This window comes from Triturus cristatus, chromosome 6 (assembly GCF_964204655.1).
Source record: "Triturus cristatus chromosome 6, aTriCri1.1, whole genome shotgun sequence".
In the NCBI taxonomy this organism is placed as follows: domain Eukaryota; kingdom Metazoa; phylum Chordata; class Amphibia; order Caudata; family Salamandridae; genus Triturus; species Triturus cristatus.
The window spans coordinates 1835580742-1835602711 of record NC_140589.1 but is presented as its reverse complement, the minus strand read 5'-3'; the positions used below and the strand labels follow the sequence as shown (position 1 = coordinate 1835602711).

The following is a 21970-nucleotide window of genomic DNA, read 5'->3' as shown; positions in this document are numbered from 1 at the left end:
TGGAACACCTTGGACTGGTGTTGCCCCCTTTCCCCGTCTGTGCCACCTAAACCTAGGTCTCTGCTGGGTCTGGCTGGGAAAGAGCCGTGCCAGGCCACTTTATTTCTAGAGCCAAGGCACATTTACATCACTGCTTAGGCATTTTAAAATACACGAGAGTTCCTTTGCATGGAGGTGTGGCTCCGTGGCCAGGGCGACTGACTCCGGAATCTGGGGTTCACGGTTCGATCCCCAGTGCCGGCGGCAGATTAGCCCAGCGCCATGTGACTCTGGGCAACAGCTTGCTTAATCTTCCTGGCGGCTCCAGCGCCTAGAGACCCTTAAGAGTGATTGTTCGCGCTTTACAAATGTGGATTATTATTATTATTTTGCATTCACGGGTTGATGCTCCATCACCTCCTACTGAGAGCTGGGCCAAAGGAGCCATCCAAATGAAGTGACTGAAACAACCTTTGTACCTATGCCACGTGACTCCACGGGAACGCGGCCCGCCGCGTGCCCCAACAGCATGGCGCGCGCCTTGAAATGCACAGGTCAGCTCAAAGCGGACCTGTGTTGTGCGGGGGAGAGGACTGGGGGAGGTGGGAGTTTTAAAATAAATTAAAAAAATCGTACCAGAGCAGGTCCACGCCGCCTCGGGTCCGTTGGCGCCTACAGGAACGGAACAGCCGCATCACTGGTGTCAAGTGGGTGGCAACCCCTCTCAGCCAATCCTGGCGCTGCCAGCAGCGCCAGGATTGACTTAGGACACGGTTACTCTCTGCCCGCCTGCCCATTAGAAGACTGAGGTTTGAGCCTTTGCTCAACCCTCGCTCTCCTAATGGGCATGCGCCAGCCTGTGCAGACACTAGTGCGCATGACTGGGCACGGCCGAAAAATTCACCGACCTTCCCCACTCATGCGCACTTGTGCTGCTGCCTGTTGCCCCTGGTCTGACAATCATGTCAGTCAACATGACGTTGGACCGCCCACCCCCTTCAGACTCTGAAGGGGGTGAGCGGTCCAACGTTATGCTGACTTACATGATTGTCAGACCAGGGGCAACAGATTGTCAGTTCTCCCTCGGCGTCTCTGAACTAAAGTAAACTGAGAGTTTACTTAAGTTCAGAGACGCCGAGGGAGCTGCGGGTGTGGGCGGCTTGTGGGGCAACGCCCCAGCACCCTAATAGACGCACCGCCCGTACCTGTAATCACTAGCTGCTGCATATTCCCAGGTCACTATCAAGGCCAGTTGGTCCACGATTTCCTCCTAGCATGGCCGCACCAGTGCTGGACGGTCCACCATGTACCAACCACCCTCCTGGTGGAAAGTAATGTTACCTTCAGTGATCAGCAGCAGGTCCTCCATCTCTCGCTCTAATCGCAGCTTCAGGACCCGCTCCATCAGATCCTGCCGTTGGCTCTTTGCGCCGACCCCCATCTTCTTGAGCTTCTCGTCGGTGAGTCGCAGTAGCGCGCGCCCTACAACAAGACAATGCAGATGGAATCAAGGAAGTTATTGCTTATGCATCAGAGGTATGCAGTAGAAGCACACAGCTTCAAATGGAATCAAAACTAAAACATCACTAAAAAGCAACAGTGGAGAGAAGAACAAAATAACAGATGTACCATTCTGAAACCACAAACAATAAAAAGGAAAATATCACAATAAAGTGATGAGCAGCAAAGACAGTTTGGAAGATGCATAAGAATTTTAAATCCCAGCATTGCTTCAGGGTAGTTGTTCCAGAGGAGAGTTTTCAGAATGAACAAGCATTGGCAAATCTGAAACATCTGGCATCGGCCGCCAGTCTTTCATAGTTTTTGCAAAACTTTATTGTTGGGGATACTGCCAGGCCCTCGTCAGTCTACAACAAAAAACATTGGCTAAAGGCAAAAATATGTTTGGTCTAATGCTTTTTTGTAACGTTAGATATGGATGAAAAGACACATAAATATGGAAGCTTGCAAAGACTGATATAGAAGGTTGTATACATAGATAGTGTTTTTCACAGGTTGATAGCTAGATAGATTGGTATAGATAGGTGGATAGACAGCTGCATAGCTAGAGATGGTTGCATAGATAGAGACGATTGCTTAGCTAGATGGATAAATATGTAGATTTGCAAAGACAGACAGACAGACAGACAGACAGATGGACGGATAGATAGATAGATAGATAGATAGATAGATAGATAGATAGATAGATAGATAGATAGATAGATAGATAGATAGATAGATAGATAGATAGATAGATAGATAGATAGATAGATAGATAGATAGATAGATAGATAGATAGATAGATAGATAGATAGATAGATAAAAGTTCGCAGAAAGCCCGTTGAAGTAGGTATAAGGTACATGGATTTTTAGATCTGAAGAGTCGTGCAGGGCCCTCAAACAGGGAGACAAGTGGTTGGTGATCACCTTGAATGCTCATCCACGTAGATATAGGTGGAATTGTCCGTAGCCCCATTTGATTGCAGGGGTCACCACCCGGCCCCCTCTTGGGTTAGCACTGCCTCTATCCCCACAGCCTTTGCATCCACTAACAGGTCTGTTACTTTGTCTGGATTAAAATAAGCCATAATGGCTCCATCAAGCAGGGCTTTCTTGACATGCTTGAATGCTTCGGTCTCCTTGGGGCCCCCGGTCCATTGTGCGTCTGCCTGCATGAGGGCAGCAAGCGGCTTTGCTAGCTTTACTATGCTGGCGATTAACTGGCTGCAGTACGTGGGTATTCCCAAGAAGATGCATATCTTGGTAGCATTTCTGGGAGCTGTGGTTTGTTGGATCGCCTGTGACTTTCAAGGGTCCATCTGAATGCCCTCCTTTGTAAACATGCATCCAAAGAACTCAATCATTGTTTCAAAGAATGAAGACTTTTTGCGCTAGAGAGTGTTAGGACATGTTTGCTCAATCGCCTTAGGGTCTCTTGTAGCCAGCAGTGGTGTTCTCCTAAAGTCGTCAAGCCTCCGAAGAGATGCCGAAGCTCAGGCATTTATATCTCTTCAGGTCGAGGTGCATTGAGAAGGTAATTATAAATCCGCTGTCCTCATCCAGTTGCAGTTGACAGTAGCCTGCATTGAAATCGAGTTTGGGAAACCAATTGGCCCCATTGAGTTTGGCAATTTTGTCATCCATGGTAAGAGTGATGTGCCGCTCCCTTTTAATTGCCTTGTTGGGAAGGTGCCTGGATTTTGCATGGTTGTCTAGGTTTTTCTGCGATCGCCATTGGGGATACGCGTGAGGTGGGGCTTGATACCTTCTTTATAACATCAAGTTTCACAGGTGATCTTGTTAGACACCCCACTCCTTGGACAGATCCGGGAATTGGCAGACAATATCTTCCACTTGAGTGGCCTAGATGGTTCGGGTGAAGAACGATGGGCTAAGGTCTTAGGCTGTGTGGCGCCCCACGAGGGTCTCTGACTCACCTTTCACAATGTGGAATTTTGCAGGCATTTGTCTGTCTCCATTTCCCACTGCGACATTCATGACGCCGACCATTGGCCTCCATTCATGTATATTTTGGTTGTTGATGGCGACAGGATGGGTCTTGGCTTGTGGCATGCATATTGCTGGTGGGTATTATGTTTACCGACACCCCCTGTCGATGAGGGCATTGGCGGCTGACCCTGCAATGAGTACTTAGCACATAGGTTCTGGCCTCCGGTTCTTCTTTAGGTGCTCTGTGAATGATATCAGAAAAACTTCCTTATCTTTGGAGCCACCTGTCTCCTGGTGGCCTGGCGCCCATGTGTGGCGGGGTGTCATGTGTCTCTCTCTGGTCTCCTTGAGCGTGAGGTGTCTGATTGTTTTGGAGGTGTCTTTTCCCCTTTGGTTCCTCGGGTCCTCAGTCCACTTCGGCAGACCCTGTGAAGTGGTTTGGTTTTCCACAATTGGAGCACATCCTCCCTTGAGCAGATCAGTTGTCTGGAGGGTGCTCCTCCCTCCCAAAGTTTCCGCACTGTGCTTTGGATGTAAGTTCTGGTGGTTTTGAGCATCTTTCCATGGGTTATGGTTCTGTATCCGTCTTTGTTGTGGGTTGTTCGCCGGACTGTGTGGTTCTCTGATTGGGTTGAAGCGTCATGTCCATTTTGGTGGCATAGAATGAAGCCTCTCAGGGTCGTGGATCTGCAGCTATGGATAAGTTGCGCACGAACCTCTTGTGAGTTGATCGTCGTCGGTACATGTGCTTCCTAGTTCTCGCAAGTGGGCGTAGAAGTTGTGATGGATCACCCCTCGCGTTGGCGTGTCTGACATAACTTCAACTGCTCAAAGTCTGGATTGAGTGGAGGGTGAATGTGTGCATTGAGGGAAATGACGGCTGAGTCATAGTCATCGTCTGCACCCCTTCCTGGGAAGTATTCGAAGTGTTTGTGTATCACCTCCTCCGCATACTGCAGCAGCAGTGACCTATTGATCGTTCTGCCGGTTTCCTGTGTCACATGGAAGTAGTTATTTAGGCGGCCTATCCAAGTTTTCCATTTTGGTAGAACCGTGGACGGGTCTACAGGCTCACTAAAGGATTGTAGCGCATTGACCGGGTTGTCAGGGTTGGCTGTATTCGCTGGCAGTGCTGCTGGAGCAGTGGACTGTGCACGGTTTTGCACTGCATTGGCATCATTTGTCATGGCTTGTAGGTGGTGTCACTTAGCTGTATAGCTCTCGCCTGGGTGGTAGTGCAGGCTGCTGGCAGTAGCTGTGGCTCGAGTGGTCCTTCAGACAGGGGCTTGTGTGATCAGCTGGTGGATGCGCCGCACTCGGAGGCTGCACCCTCGCTGATGTTCTGAGTTGTGAGGTGTCTGTACTCACTGTGGGCTTTGGTAGTTCTTGGAGCCCAGCTCTGATAGGTGTCGCTCCTGTGCCCCTCCTGTAGGTTTGTAGTAATGTCCGGTTACTTACCGGTAATATATTTATTACTCCGAGTCGTAGACCTCCCCGTCACAGTCCTTAACGCATGAGCAATAGCTCCTCCCACAGAACTTCCAAGCAAAACTCCCTTAGCCCATCCCTATCCTCCAGGCCACTCCCACATCCTGTGGCTCATAACCCCTGACCTACTGCAACACATCCTGTACCACCAAGCATAAGAAGCCGAACAGGGAGGGAGGGATGGGAACCAGGACTGTGACGGGGAGGTCTACGACTCGGAGTAATGAATATTACCGGTAAGTAACCGGACATTACCTCCTCGTCAGACCTCCCCGTCACAGTCCTTAACGCATGAGCAGATACCAAAGCAAGGATCGGCTTCACCAATAAGCAGGAAACAGACTCCAACAGCACAAGCTGAAAGTCACCCCACCTGAACAGAATGCAAGGCAGCAGCCCCAAAAACCGTAGACCCTGTCAGGCCCACAACCAATGAAAATGGGATGTAAGGGAATGCGGAGAACCGCAAGTAACAGCCCCGTAGGGCACAGACAGACGCCCCCCCAAAAACCAGCACAGGAAGGAGCCCCCACACTGACCAGCCACACACTACGCCTCCAGAGCCCACCACAGCCACCGACCAAGAGGCGCATCAGAACCCGGCCACGCTAGGCAAAGGCCACAAAAAGAGAAGCCACCCCACGAAAAGGGGAGCATGAACCAAGGACACGACAAGAGCCTGAACAACATCCAAACAGTGCAGTCGCACCACAACCCCTGAAGGAGGAGTAGGACAGAACACAGGCAGAACCAGACTGTCCGATCAGGCAAACGAGGAGGGAGCCCGGGAACAAAGGAAGGAACAGATCAGAGAACGACCCGAACCAGAAAGAAACTCCCAAAAATGGTCTCAGAACAAAGCAAGGAGCCCAACACCCCAGGCCGAGGTAAGAGCAACAATAACAAGCATTTACAATGCAATGGTCTCGGCATTGTTAAAGTTAGAGCTATTGTCATTGCTCATGACATTATTTTTGTTTATGTTGTTGTTTTTAAAAGATTTAAAGAAGCTGCATTGTTATTTACAATGTCAATAGCTTAATCACTCTCAAATGCTCCTACAAGGGAAACGCTTTGTGTGCTCTTGCACTCCCCCCCACCCCTCCCACTTGTAGCGCGAGGCGCGCGCTTGTTTAAACTAACGATGTATATATTCACAAAGCGCTTACAGGCTGTGAAGTCAAAGAGCTATGAACACCCACCTCTGCGGACCCTTGGACCTCCTTTCTGCAGCTCTGCCAGCACCGAGGACATCCTGGGGTACGGGGGACCCCAACAGTGCGGCTCCAGTGCAGGAGGATGCAGTCTTCCAAGATAAGGCTTAATATTGGAGCTTAGACCGTTCCCGGGGAATCCGGAACTTTGCACCGGGAGTTAAAGTGGTTTGCACAAGATCACACGGTTGGTGTCAAGTGGAGAAACCAGGATTTAAACGTGTTATGGTTTGTGACCTGAGTTGGAAACGTAAACATCAGAGCACACCTCACCACAAGCTCCAGGTTGCGAGGATAGGGCAGCGAGAGCCATGAACACCGCCGCCTTTCTCCGAGGCGAAGCAGAAATGCTTCGGAGAAACGCAGCACGCGGTTTCGGATTCAGGGGCGTGTTTTTCTTTTCTCTCCTCTTGCCATTGGCTGGAGGAGAGAAAAACACGCCCAGCGAAAAGTATCGAAAAAACACTCGACCCCGAATCCGAAAAGGACGGGGCTTGTTTTGCGAGACAAAGACTCTTCTCCAATGGCTGGCCAGCATTTAAGAGGCCAGCCAATGGAGAAGAGGAGAGAAGAGGGGCGGGTTCAAGCCCCTCTTCTCCAAAACATTAAATCTCGGAGCGAGACTGCGCAAGCGCAGCCTTCGAGCCGAGACCTAAAAAGGGCATGGCTAAAAAGTGGAAAGAAGAGCACGTAACACGCCCCTGAATCTGAAAAAGATGGAGCCTATTTGGAGGGACGGCTCTCTCCTCCAATTGCTGGCCTCCGTTTAGGAAGCCAGCCAATGGAGGAGAGCCAAAAAGAGAGGCGGGCTAAATAGCCACTCTAAGCATCATAAGATCTCCGGACTTCCGGTTCTGCCTTCGGCAGACCGGACGGTCCCTCGACCTAAAAAGAGAGGAATCCCTTTGAAACCCAAAGGACTAGGATTCAGAATCAGTTTTACAGTAAGCGTCCTCTGGGAAACAGTCATCCACACGGCTAGGCAGTATAGGTTAAGGCTGGTCTGTAGAAGCACACACACAGGGGCTTATTTATATGCCCCCTGCATCGCCGGTGTGTCACTTTTTGTGACGCTCTGGTGGTGCAGGAACCTGCTCCATATTTACCAGGCAGCACTGAGCCACTTTTTTTGGCGTAATGCTGCCTTGTAAATATTGTTCCCTTTAACACCATTTTCTGCCTTAAAGGGGCATGCAATGGGTGTTGGTGGGGGCATTCTCAGCAACATCCATGCCTTTTTGACACTGCCCAGATTTCTAAAAATCGTAACTCTAAGGGAGCACTAAAAATGTACGCTTCCCCAGAGGAGGCGTAAGGGAAGTACAAGGAAGAGAAATATCTTTATTTCTCCTTGTTTTTCCCTTTTCTATGTGTGCTGCAGCAAAAGAGCACAGATAGATAGAAGAAAAAACCTCTTGTGATTGTTTTTGTGCAGGACTATTTGCCTTCCTGCACGAAAGCAATCATCCACACAACACAGGCACCCTTGCTCCATGCAAGGGTGCCTGCGTTGGCGCATGGCACTCATCGCCAGCGCAGGGGAAAAGCACAAGACTGCGCTGTATCTAATAGATGCAGCGCATTCCTGCCCTTTTCTTTTGCCGTAGGGCAACGCTGCGGGAAGGCCTGCGGTGATGCCCTACGGCAAAAACTGATAAATGTGGCCCTTAGAATTTAAAATATAACACGATGGTTCGGGGTTGTCTCTTTTTTTACTAATAATAACTGATTTCTACCCAAATCAACCCTTTTTCCAACATTAGGATAATGAAATACTGGGGGAAAGTCGTAACTTTCTAATCTATACCTTCCAGTTTGCAGTCAGATCTTTAATGACACTTAATAGCTAGCTGTTCTATTTTAGGAATTTAACCTGTAAACTATAAGTAACAAAAGGCTCTCTCTGACAAAATCAGTGAACTACTAAGCTAGGCACATAAAGTATTGTTCTGTGATCTGCATGGCATGCGTCCTTTGCAGCAAGTATATCAACCCTCTGCGCTACCTTACCATAAGTCAAAACTTACATTAGACAAACCTCCAATCTCTCTCTAGGAAGAAAATTAATCACCAGAGTTATCTTGACATTTTTTTGTTGCTTGAAAATTGCTGCAGACCAGGAACACCATAGCAGATGCTTTTAAAACCATATTATAGTTTCAAACAAGACGCCTTCACCAGGGGTGGCTGGCACCGATCGGGGTGGAGGGCGGCGGGGGGGAAGGTTAAATAATTTTAAAAATGTAACTTATAAACACTGGGACAACATAGGGATCTCCGGGGATCTCTGGGTGCGGGGAAAGATGGTCCCCTTCACGCAGCTCCAGGAGCAATACGAGATGGAATCGACGGAGCAGTTTTGTTACCGCCAGATCAAGCACGCGTTAGAGGCGGTGATTCCCCCCCGACACTACTCCACCCGAGGCCTCACCGCTAGAGGATAGACTACTAACAGATCATATGACAAGAGCAATCTCCATGACTTATCGGAAGAGTATTAACAGCATGCCTGACCCCATGCAAAGGCTCTGAGCCAAATGGCGGGAGGAGGTGGGAGCCCTAGATGACACTGATTGGCAAGAGGCGCTTGCGTCACCCAGAGAAGTAGTGATCACATCCAAGCTGCGCCTCGTACAGCTCAAGATACACCACAGAATTTACTACACCAGAACCACTCTCTATAAAACAGGGAGAGCTCATACCCAACTCTGTCTACGGCAATGTGGGGCGATTGGTACTTTCTTCCATACACTCTGGGGCTGCCCCACAATAATGTCATACTGCAAGTCAGTCATGAACACCATCATCACAAGAGTTAGGGGGAAACCAGTCCCTCCAGAGCCCAAACGTTGCCTTTTAAAATATTTGGGAAGCAACAGATCTTAACTCTGCAGCACAGGCTAGAGCACCACTGGGAATGATGCTGGCTAAAAGAAATATTGCACTGTCAAATGGTGGTAGTGAGGGAATCCGTTGCGGAGGTGGTCATTGGGGGGGCACCAACAAACATTGTTGCACAGGGCCCCATCAGTGCTACAGTCGACCCTGAGCTGCCCTGTCCGTTTTTCTGTCATCATCATCAATGTAGGACCACAAGTACCAGCATGCAATGTGCAGACCACGAGATTGGATAGAACAAACATCCCTGGCCTGTGACAGATGCAACTGTCAGCGATGCTGTTGGTGCGTGTTTTGCACAGGCCTGTCTTGTCTTCAATATGCTGCTGCGAAAGGTTCCCAGGGCATGCTGGGTGCGAGAAGAAGGAGAGCAGGGGCCTGGGGTAAGGGGGGTCGAGGGCACATGAGGGCTCTGCTTCAAGGGTGGGAAGCGAGCGAGGGAACTGGAGAGTTCACATGTTGTGAAAAGGGAACAGGTGAGGGCCTCTAGCGGAGGGGGCGGGTCTTAGGGAGGCTCTCACTGGGTGGCGGGAAGAGGTTAATTTGTCTCAGCTGCAGTCGCTCTCGGCCTATATAACGCCCCTTTGGTGGGGCCAGCGTTGTGTCTGCAATTTGCGCTTCTATTTGTTGCTGGCTGTTGAGGTTGGATCGAGTCGTTTGTCTGGTAATGTATGTTTTTTGCTTTAAACCAAAAAAACAGCACGTTTGGCTGTTTTCTCCCGTTTACAGACGCAGAACCTGTTTGTGATTGTCATCGTTGGTTTGTTCTTTTCCTCGTCCAGCCTTATTTTGCAAGGCAGTGAGTTGGTACTCTCTCGCTCGCAATCTCCCTTTTGAGGGTCGGGGAGGGTTTCTGTAGATAGATGCTCCGAAGCTTCATTGCTTTAATCCTGTGCCTACGTCACTGACTTTATCTTCGCTCCCTTTGGCCCCCTCTCGAGGGCACCACTTCAGCTGGTCCGAAAGGTCTGTAGGCTTTGCGCTTGCTGCTGAGCAGTGTAACTTGTTTCTCGCAGGGTGCAATCCGTTTTGATTTCAGCCTGAGGTGCATGCATGACATGGTCGGAAATCCTGTCGCTGGTGACCATTCACGTAGCGTGGGGTGTCCAAAGGCGGCCTGTGGTGCTCCACGCGCCTCTCTACCTTTCATGATACCCAGGGTTACGAAACCCTTAAAGTGATTTCCATCTGTACATAACAGCGAATAGCGCCTCCCTTTTCCTCCTAATTCTCGTATTTTGAGGGCTAGTTTTGGCGGGTATGCTGTTAATTTATAAAAAAAAAACTCACGTAACTTCGTGTGCTGCGTGGGTCCCTGTTAACGAATCCCCTCCTCTAGTACGGCGTCTGCTGCGCCAGTTTGATTTGGTATGTCCTAGCGATCGACCAACCCCCTGTCACAATGACTATATTCAGGCATGTGTTTTCTTTATGTAACGCGTGTCCAGGCTGGAGCGGCGCGCATGGAACAGAGGAGGAACTGGGCGAGGGGGCCTCCTAAGTGGAGGGGGCAAGCCGCGCCCCCCCCCCCCCCGCCCCCAACGGCCCGCCTCCAGCTCCACACTATTGGGGGGGTCATAACCCTAGTGGGCGTAGCCTCGCGCGCGAGGCAGCAAGGGGGAAGGCTCCGACGGGCGGCCACTAGAGTGCTGCCCTGCTGATGTCCCACTGCTTGGGACGCGGGCAGCGGCATTCTGGCACTTGTAGTGCCATAATAATGAGACTGCTCCTAAGGTGCTGATGCTAGAAACCCAGAACCGGCTCAGCCAGCCTCAAACCGTGGGAGGTGTTAAACAACTTGACTGTGTACTTAAAATGTAATTGACGGGCCGTTTACCTGACTGTGTGCCAGCGTGCTACAGTTGTACTGTATCTACTGTTGCAAATGTGTAGATTAAAAGTAGGAAAAGGCTGCGGGCGTTAATGCAGTAGCCCAGTTGCTCGAAAACACAAGGCCTGAAAGTAGCAAACTAACCATGCTTAACAGCAATTCTCTCCCCCGCCGCCGAGCCTTTCAAGTAGACGTGATCCCCAAAATGCCATCCCAGACAGGTCTGCAGCGCCAATGGTAATGCCCGCGATGTATGTTGTGAACAAAAGCACAATGTAAGTGCGACACTTACTGACTGTCGGGCCAGACCTAATAACTACAGAATCCATCGTCCGTGGCGGTGTGCCTCCAGGAGGGTGTAAGGGCTCCTGAGCCCCGCTCTGCAGTGGCGCGTGGGTCGCCTTTGTAATTAACGCAGTGTTTGATCTGGAAGTGCAGGAGCTCAAACTTTCATGGGTGCCCACCCTCCGGTGCGGGCCAATGCCAGGGTTGATTAGTACCAGGGCTGCCCAGTCTAGATTCCGCTCGTGCTTTTCCTCCACCCCCACACACACCTCCTTAGCTCACCCTTGCTTTCTTAGTGTGTCTTTCCAGGTACTGGAGGAAGAGTAGATCTGCAGGAATTTCAAAGCCGCACATCGAAATCCTTCTCCGCTTATACATTACATGGCTAGTAATTCCCGATAGTTTTACTCTGCACACTGACAATATTTAAAGAATTCGTGTCTTTTTCATGGCAAAAAGCTTGCCAAGGCATGACCTCTCTGCAGTAGATTGGAGCAGAGGTTCTTTACCTTTTTGACCAGTGATTTAAATGGGCCGGTACGGAGTACCGGCACTTTATTTTAAAAGTGAGTGCCGGTACTTTGGCACAGAGTACCTGCACTTGTATTCTAAGCACTGCTTTTCAAACAACCTTAATAAAACAAGTAGTAATCCAGTTAGTCGCCTTTGTGCTGCTGGAATGACTCAAAGAACAGAAAAACAAGGCAGAGCAAAAGGCACACTTTTCGGATTCGGGGGCGTGTTTTGCTGTTGTCTCCTCCCTGAGACTTTTCGCAAAAAAACACGCCCCCTGATCCGAAAAGGACGGGGCATGATTTGAGTGACGGGACCTCTTCTCCAATGGCTGGCCAGCATTTACGAGGCCAGCCAATGGAGAACAGGGCAGAAGAGGGGCGGGTTCAAGCCCCTCTTCTCCCAAGTCATTAAATCTCCGGACTTCCGGTCTGCCGACCGGATGGTCCCGAGACCTAAAAACCAGCGGGAACGGCAGAAAAGCAGAGACCCCGCCGCCAGAGGCTCCAAGGGAGCAGACGGGAAGCCCACACCGGGGACAGAAGAGGAAACAACACCTCAACAACCGGGACACCAAAGGAACAATAGGCGCAGAGGCCAGACCCCGGAAGGCCCACACCGCCGCCCACCGAGCCTGCAAGGAGGACACAGCGAGACCCAAGGCGAAGTCAGCATCCAGGAATCCAAGCCACGCACAGGAGCCACCGTCAAAGCAGACAATCACCGATCCAAACACCAACCAAGAAAAACAGCACCCAACGCCAAGCACCAGAAAGAAGAGCCGAAGGGCGCAGGGACAGGCAGAGAAAGAGAGCCACCCTGCCAGAAGCAAGCAGACTAGCCAAGCTCTGGACAGAGGAGGACACCCCAGGGGAAGAGGAACCACCAGCAACAGCCAGCAAGGGCCCCCACCAACCTCAACAAAGAGGGAACCGAGGCCACTTTCTCCAAGCAGGGGACCCCAGGAAAACAGAAGCCCGGTCCAACATGACCTGCAGCAGGATCTACGAAAGCAAGGCCATCGGAGGAAGGCATACCGCAAGCCCCCCCCCCACAGAAAGGACAGCGCAGCCACCCACCACCAACAAAACCAGAGAGCAAAACCCCACCTTCAAGGTGAGCACAGGGGCAGAAAAGAAGCCCAACACATGGACCCCAAACCACACCAACAGCACCCAAAACCGCCGACAGACGACAGGGAGGGAAAACCCCCACACAGGCGACCTGCCACCGAGAGAAACACCGGCAGAAGCAACGGCCACGGACACAACAAGGCCAACGCAGCCCACTGGCAAAACAGAAGCCCCAACAAGGAGAGTGAGGTCACCGCACTCCCCAGCCGGCAGCCAGGACACACCACGTCAGAACAAAACGTGTGTACAGAAAGCACCTCCATCCGTAGGCATCTGGGCGCTGAAGAACAAACGTCCAGTGCCACCCAACACCATGGAACGTAACTCAACTACCGCAGATGGAGGAAAGGCGGGGTGGGCCCGCCAGGAGCAGAACCAGTGACCACGAGGCAGAACACATGCACCAGCAGTGGACACAGAAGGCCACAGAGTCACCAGTCCCGGCGGAGCCTACAGAACCCGGTATACCGAGGCGGTCTCCCAACCAGGGACAAACCAGGGACGAACCATCGCAACATCCGAGATCAGACAAGAACAGGTGCTTCAGGGAGGTAAGGCAGCAGCCCCCCCCATAAGTAGCACCACAGCACGAGGGACACAAAGGGAGAGCCCAGCAAGAGGGTCCGTACCACCAGGTACCATGATAACTCCAGGGAAAGCACCACACCCCCTCGGAAACACTGAGCAGCATGTCCAAGACCTCGGACCGGAAAGCCCCAGAACCAGAGACCCCAGAGAGCCCAAGTGTAACCGATACGAAGGAACAAACAACACAGCAGCAGCCGCCAACAACCCCAGAACCTGGGACCACAGGCGAGCCCCGGAAGAAGGGGAGACCAACCCCCCCACAGCCTGTGCAACAGGGACAGGCAGCAAGGCACCGACTGAGAAGCCATTCCCAGCAAGGAGGGGAAGACCCCACCCAAGGAACCACAGCCCCCGAGAGGGGCACCGACGGCAACATGCCAAGGCCAGGGACCACCCGAACACGTGAACAAGTTGCAAGGAAAGAAGAGGAAGAGAACAACCAGACATCCAAGGAAGGCAACACCCGGAACCTCAGAGAACGTAACAACCCCATCAAGGGAGCCCAAAACCTTAGGAAAACATCCCAGGAAAGGCTGAGAGAACAAAGAGCAATACCAGGAACTGGCAACGAGCTACGCCCACACAAAACCAGAGAATCACTGGGACGACATGTGCAACGGCACACGAAAGCAGGCACCCTCGAGAGGCAGAGAAGCCAGACAAACCGCCACTGACAGGAAGGGCACTAACATCCGAAAAGACACCAACCCGAAGGTACGAAGAGGGAAGCACAAGTACACCGTCCCCAGAACCAGAACAGGACCGAAGCCCCAAAGCGCAAGGGGATCAGAGACCGGAACAAGCAAACCCCCTGTTCCAACAGTGGAATGGAGAACATGGAACTGGGGCAGCCGGGAACACAACCCCAGGAGGCTCACCAAAGCCCCCCCCAGGAACCCAGATGGACAAACAGGAGTCCCTGCAGAACAGGATGCACCCCACCGCCCCAGGGAGAAGTGGAAGGAAGGGACCCCGAATGTCTCCCACCGTGAAAGGGCTGGGCGGCCAGCCACGACTGAAATGCCACCCAAAGCCTGTATAAAACCAGCAAACCTCCCCGTCCGCGAAGAGCGGACAGGAGCCAACCACTGCCACCGCCAAAGCCTCCAACTGGTCCCCAACAGAGAGGAGCCAAAAAGGAAACCACAGGCGAGTAGCCCACGGTGCAGCTGCCACAAACCAAGGCAGAAGGCACAACTGTCTTCCAGCTGCCACCGAGGCAACAGCCGCCAAGGCACAAAGAGAATCAAAGGGGAAGACAGCAGGGAAACGCAACCGGCACATCAACCCGTCAAAGACTGAGAGGACCCTCCACAGGCAACAGCTGGTCAGAACCCCAGACAGTCCTACAACAGAGACTGCACCAGATAGACAGAGCAAGTGGCCGAATGAACCACAAGGCTCAAAGTTGCAAAGGACCGTATAGAAAGCCCCCACAACACGAATGTACCACATCATCGGCAACTACCAGGCCCGAGACGCCAGTCCCACCTGCAGGGTAACCACCGCTACGGCAGAAGGAAAATCCTCCGGGAACCCCCGTAGAGGAAACCAGCATCCAAAAACCGGGGGGAAAGGAATGGATACCCACATCCTCCAACCCCCCACCAGCCCCATCCACACAGTTTCATGAACACGAAGGTACACTGGCACTCGACACCGTCCAATGGCGAAAAAAGCCCCCAGACACATCATCGTACAGCAGAAACAGGGACTGCCAGGGCATCCGACGAATGCCGGGAAGGACAAGTGGATACCCAAGCCCGAAAAACCACAGCCACTGCGGTTTACAATCAGGATCATAGAAATCCCCCAGGAGATCCAGCAGAAGCAGGGATCGTACCCGGAAGAAAGGGGGGGGGGCACAGAAGGGGCCGTGGGCAGGCAACAATGAGGGTAACAGGCAGCCCAACAAAGAAAGCACAGTCCCGCTAAAGCATGGACTTGAAATCCAACACCACACACAACGGACGCCAAAGCAGACCGCCACCACTCTACAACATCGTTGCCATGCGTGACTGAGAACGCACAAACAGTGGAACTCAGAGGAGGAAGAGGCTGTGACACAAACCAGTAGGCCACTTTAAAAATATTTCCCAGCCTTACTGAAGGAAACACCATTGCCTACACTTTAGAGTGAGTAAACAGTGACATCGCAAGACCAGGGACCTAATCTTCAGAGTAAGAGCCGCAGACCTCAACCAGTAGGCCAGAGTGAACCTTTTTAACTCAATATCAAAGCGGTAGAACCAGACCCAGGCGCAAGTGCCCGAGGCATCAAGCAACCCGTCTCGTCCAAACCAGCTCCCGAAGACCGGCACGCTCGCAGTCACCAAGGAGCCGGTTCGGCACTCAGCACCCTGAGCGTACCCCGCCCCAGAGGAGGGACCGTCACGCCACGCCCCAGGCGCGCCGGGAAAGCGCGGCCCAAACACCGCCTGAACACAACCACATAAGGAGGTCCACAAAACCACCCAGGAGGTCCCGCAGAAGCAGGGATCACACCCAGAAGAAGGGGGGGGGGGCACAGAAGGGGCCTTGGGCAGGCAACAAAGAGGGCAACAGGCAGCCCAACAAAGAAAGCACAGTCCCGCTAAAGCAGGGACTTGAAGCCCAACACCACACAACGGTCGCTATAGCTGACCGCCGCACACTTACCTGATACACAAACTGAAGGCAGCAAGCACCTCCAGGAGAGAGTCTCGCATGGAGTAGTTCGCAGAAAAAAACAACAGGATGTGTCTCCGTGTCTCTTGTTTTCGCCTGTCAGATTCCATCTGACAGTGGTGAGTTTTTGGATACCGAGGCGATAGCCTCATTAATCCACATTCATTTTGAGTTTTTTAGTCGCTGTTTCGGTTGTCTTATTGATGTGTGACGCTTTGTCACAGTTGAGGTTGGATCACAAGGTCAGCGCTGTGAAAGGCCGCAGGTTGCGGTCAATATGGTTGGCGGAAGTGTCAGTAAGTTTAGTCGCAGAGTCTTGTATTCGTCTGCCAAATGTCTTCTGGTGGTGATGAGCTTTTGATGGCTGCCGTGGCGGTTGCCTTCTGACAGTGATGAGTTTTGGGTACCTGCCGGGGCGATTTGCCCTCAGGCAGTGATGGGTTTTTGGATGCTGTGTTGCTGTTTCAGTTTACAACAGGATGTGCTGCAGTAGGTCAGGGGTTATGGGCCACAGGATGTGGGAGTGGCCTGGAGGATAGGGATGGGCTAAGGGAGTTTTGCTTGGAAGTTCTGTGGGAGTAGCTATTGTTCATGCGTTAAGGACTGTGACGGGGAGGTCTGACGAGGAGGTAATGCCCTCGGCGCTGGGATAGCCTCTGGCGTTGGGCCTCAGATGAGCCCTGTGGAGATCCAAGTGGAGGGGGGGGGGGGCAGAGCAGCTGCTTGTGGCTTCTCCGGGCAGGGCGTGGCTGGCGGGTCGTGGACGCTAGAGTCTAGCGCATGTGAGGCAGCACGGGCCCTCACGACCCGGTGTCAGGGGCCGCCTCACTCTCGCAGCGCGGCCTCGGTGTGCTGTTCTTGCCATGGGAGAGGTGCGGGCACTTGTCGGCACTGGTTGTGGGAGGTTGCTGGTAGCTTGTTCAGTAGCACAGGGTAGGGCCCTCGCCTCCAGCGCTGTGTGTTGTGGTGCCACCACAGGGCCTACCTCGCTGTGCGCAATACCACTAGAGGCTGCTCACTCTCGCAACACTCTTTGGGCAAAGCCACAAGCAGTCTCAATCCCTTTATTTATATCCGTGACTGCACCCGGCCATGGGGGGCGTGGTCAGAAGGGTCGGGTCATCGGAGTGTGGCCGGATGGCTCACTTCAGGGTACAGGAGGGTGATAAGGAGCTGCGCGAAACAAGACTGTTCTGAAGTGCAAGGGCACTGCTCCACCCAGGCTAGTACGGCCGAAGGAGGCTGATCCGAGGCTGCAGCCTTCACTCATGCAGTCTTCAGCCGGCCTGAGATGACCCTGCAGCGGGCGCCGCACCAGTCAGGCTATCTCATCCTTCTGCTTAAGCTATGAGCTTGTGTTGTCTCTAGACAGCCCTGTCCCTCTCCCAGCGGCATCCGTGATCTCCTTAGGGCCGAGCCTGTCTCTGGAAGCCGCTCACGAAGTCCTAGTCCCAGAGAGTGACGCGGCTCCTGCTAATCTACACCCTTGTAGGATTTCTTCCTGAGAACAATACACTGAAAGATCAGCAGCCAGCCAGGGGAGAAGAGTCCTTCACAGCTTGGACCATGAGCTATGAAGACAGGTCCTCAGACTCGAAGCCGGCACCGCTGAACCCCGGGCACTTGAGGTACAAGAGCGTGACCCTGAGCACCTCATCGGTGATGTATTTACAATAATTCAGCCCGTGCATAAGAGAATTATCATAGGTAAAAATCAATGCACACTTGCTTTAAGCAAAATCATTTTTAATGTTTGTGCCGCAGTTTGCAGCCCCTACAAGGTTATTGGGAATTCAACAGTTCTTATGAAATCAATTCACAAGGTTTTATCCTGAATACATGTGCATGGAAAAAGTCTGAAGCTGCATGCAAACCTCACAGGTGATCCGACAAATGACAACTGAGGTACACCTGCAGAATTTACACCTACATACGCAGCCCCTAACTCTGGTCATTCCCAGGAAAATGTGAAGAAAGTTTCATGCACATGTGGTGAGCACCGACAGCGTCACGTCTTCTAGAAATTTACATGACTGTTGGATTTGTCAGTAAACTACAACATGTCTGCGATGAAGTGGCAACCACCGGCTCAAATTAGGCCCTGCAAACTGGAGTTTAAACCCCAAACTGGATTATTATCTCAGCTGTAATCTGACCTGAAGCCTTTTGTGAATTCCAATCTGCTACAAAATATCAGGGTGAAAGTCCGTTTCTGTTCAAGAGATGGCCACTGTTGGTCACCTCCCTCATTCTCACAGTTCCAGAAACTACTACCTTACCCAAACAAAAGTGTCCTCACTCTTTACGTACATATGTGAGGGTCATAGTGCACAGTGTGTGTAATTCCAGGCCTGGGTGATATGTGGAGGTATGTACAGGGTATCGTCTGTGAGTGTGCAGTAGTGCAAGGTGTCTGCTTTTGTGCAAATCAATGCTTAATTTGAGCCGCTGGTTCCAGTGCTCGGCACCGGCACCTAAATGTCCACACCAGCACTTATGACATTCTGCCACATGGTGGCACTGTGTGTTTAATTAAGAGATGAGCACAAAAACCGTTGTTTATTAGCTCAATTTACATTAAAATGACTAATATTTGCCGCCCAAGCCATTCTCATTGCTTTGGGGGCCTGGAATAGCCTGAATTGTCACACTTGTAGGAGTGTGATGGTTAGTGGTTGTGTTGGTACTGCCATTGGCAGCGTTGGCAGGGGCAACGGGTGGTGCAAGCTGCACTGGCCCCCTGAGAAGTGCCCTGACACCTATGTTTTTTACGCTTTAAGCACTGGTGCAAATGTCCTTTTAAGATAAACACAGACCTGATCAGGATCTTTGAGGGTGGGAAGCACTGCGGCATCAGGGACCTGCTGGAGGAGGGGTCAGATCTGGCCTTGGATTAGCAGGACACCACTGGGTTTACGCAGATGGAACTATTTAGAGCCTCTACCGTGAAATGTAATCTTCACTGGGCTTTGGGGGCAATAACCATACTAAAGGACTCAGCGGGAGAAGGATAGTCCTGGGAAACTCTGGGACAGGTCAGGTGCAGGGGTGCATGGGAGCGGGTGTGAGGACAAGGTCAGGACATGACTAGAATAACACTATTAATGCATCAGGCCCAATTCTGACCATGCTCTGCTTGGTCCTTTTCACTTGACCATTGTAAATGGCAATCTGCATGTTTGTCATGAACACTTCTGTTGTTGCAATTTCCAGAACCAGTTTTAAGTGGCACAAAGACCATCACACGCTACATCGGCAGGTTACCCGATATGGCATGGATTTCAGCCAAGCCCACCACGGTGGCGCTGTCTGCAAGATCCCCACTCCGCAGCCAATGGCACACATCTTCAACGCTCCACTGGGACGTGGGCTTCTTCAAAGCGCTGTGCTTCAGTCGTTGACCACCACGGGTATCCTGAAAGACAAGAAGGGGTGTCGTGTGAACCACTTATAATCACACTCTATTTGCATCCAATGCTTATTGCAGTACTACTGCCCCCTCCCCTACCCTCCCCGAAGTCTGTGTCTCTAGGCTCACTCCAGACGGCAGCCACACTGACAACCCAGGGTCAGGATCCTTTACACCACCGAAGGTCATCACTTACCACTTGGGCTCTGATGCCAGAACCCAGCAATTCGTGCAAACGACAAAAGAAGATAAGGTGGCTACCGAAATGAACCCAGGAATCTAACCCAGGTAACCTGAGAGTGTGGAGGCTAAGCTTCCGGATGGAGAAGTAAAGTACGCTTTCAAAATATCTCAAGGAAGAGATATGTATAATGGAGAAACAGATCATAGAGAAAACCTCCAAAAAGAACACGAGTACTGGCAAAGTCAATAGGTCTGGCACGCATGTTGACTCTGGACAAAAACATAAAAAAGCTGTACAGTGATAAAATAAAGCAAAAAAAAAGTTTGATTTCTTTTACGGTGCTTCTATGAGATAAACAATTTATTGAGTAATGTCTCTGAGAACGTTTGAGATTGAAAATAGTTCCTCAAATATTAAAACTACTTGCAAAGTAGATGGAATGATGATCTAAGCAGCCAAACGCACGAGGTGAGAGAACGTCACTCCTCTGGGTGGAGCCAAAGACCACTGGTGTTCATAGGTCTGAGGTCTCCCAAACAGATGCGCTAGCAAGCCAGACCTAATGTACCTCGGCGCCCTTTGAGATCGGCGGACCGTGCACTGGTCTGCATTCCTCGTGTTTTGAGAGCCAGAGCGGGCGGTCGCTCCTTCCGTAGTCTGGCGGCGAAACTCTGGAATTCGCTTCCTGCCCCCATCAGAGCAATCCAGAATCATCTGGCCTTTCGTAAAGCCATAAAAACTCGGCTTTTCCCCGGCCTCCTTGGTTAATACTGTATTTCTATCTCTTAGGTTCAGGTTTTGGGTTTGGGCTGCGCTGGGACGCCCCGTTGCTGGGGCAGCCATGCGCAGTATAAATCTGATTAATTAATAATAATGCAGTAGAAAACAAGATAAAGACAGCCTAAAAAGATCTCTTAAAAGATGTCGGAATTTAGTAGCGAAAGAGTGCATAAGTAGGCTAGGACAGGTGAACAGTGGCAGCGAACAATTGTTTGAAATGTTTAGGAGGAGTAATGTGCTTCTAAGACAGGCTTTAAAAAAAAAATTAGTAAAAATAAAAAGCATAGATCCGTCTAGATTGGATTTTAAAACAAATAGTAAATACAGGAAAACTCATCTGAAGACTAGTAGGCTTTAGAAAGTCAAATGCTTTCATTTACTGCTTGCTTGATAGACTTACTCTCTGCCAATGTGGAGGAATCCTTCCAAGGCTGCTTCCACCACTAGTGGTGGCACCAGGATGGAGAAACGCTCCGCCAGAAAATCCACCAATGTTGGTCACTGCAGCGGTATGTATGTCAAAAGTTGTCATTGGAACTGCACCCCCGAAAGTATAAATACATTGTCAGCGCCCACATATCAAATGTTGCTATTCCCAGCTCAGTAATTACATCTTAAAAAGGTGCTCACCTTTCCACAATAGTCTACCACCATTTTCATGAATGTTTTTCACTGCAGTAACTCTGCCAGTCACACAAAGGCCCTCAAAACAAGTGTAGTGGCTAGTTTCTGATCCGTTTCCCCCTCACAGATTCTAGCAGGTCAGACCTACTGAGGGGCATATCAGCAAGGGCCTGCGATAATTATCGCTCGGCGCTCTTAGCGCAAGGATAATTATCGCAGGCTAACGCTGGATTCTATCGCGGAGATAGTGTGCTATCAGCAACACTTATCTCCCAAGCAATAGAAAATGGCGTTAGCCACAAAACAGTGCGATTATCGCTGGAAATCCAGCGATAATCGCACTGCGACCGGCGATACCTTGCTGATAGGGCAGGGTGGATTTAGCCATGTAATCCACCTCCCATTGGATCACATGGCTAAGTCAGAATAAAAGCAGGCATAAGAAAAGTAGCGATAACCGCTACTTTTCTTATCGCTCTGCATGTTAGCGTACACCTTGATAATTGGAGAAATGTCGGTTAGCGACATTTCTCCAGTTATTTTGGGGAGGAACGCCCACTTTGCATCCCAATAGAGATGCAAAGCTGGGCATTCAGGAAACAGGCGGTAAGGCATGGACTCACACGTTAGCGTGTCCATGCTGATAGGGCGATAAAACTATCGCCGCTTTTCGTCCGAAAACGGACGCTAAAGAGGCGATAATTTTATCGCATCACCTTGCTGATATGCCCCTGAATTTTTCAGGGAAAAGTCCAGTAAAAAGGCAAAACATGCAGAATTTAGTGTATTAAATTCCAATTCCACACGTTAAGGCTCATTTGCAAGTTGAAAACTCGGAATAGGAGGCGTTTACCGCCTGTGGCAAACACTTGACCCTGGCGTAGTGATAACTGAATAATTTGAGAAGCACCCCACTTAATAGTAACA

At 51.1% G+C, this 21970-nt stretch overlaps 1 protein-coding gene across 6 annotated transcripts in view; it reads right to left on the bottom strand.

Annotated features, from left to right (window-relative positions):
- LOC146822144 (sterile alpha motif domain-containing protein 12-like) overlaps positions 1-21970 on the bottom strand; it is a 205002-nt gene that overhangs the window by 60561 nt on the left and 122471 nt on the right. For all 6 annotated transcript variants that reach the window (XM_085613266.1, XM_085613264.1, XM_085613268.1 and 3 more), the window contains exons 3-4: positions 19311-19461; positions 1321-1461 (exon numbers count right to left, since the gene is read on the bottom strand). In XM_085613266.1, the coding sequence (XP_085469392.1) occupies positions 1321-1461; positions 19311-19461 (292 nt within the window). The remainder of the gene's footprint in view (positions 1-1320; positions 1462-19310; positions 19462-21970) is intronic.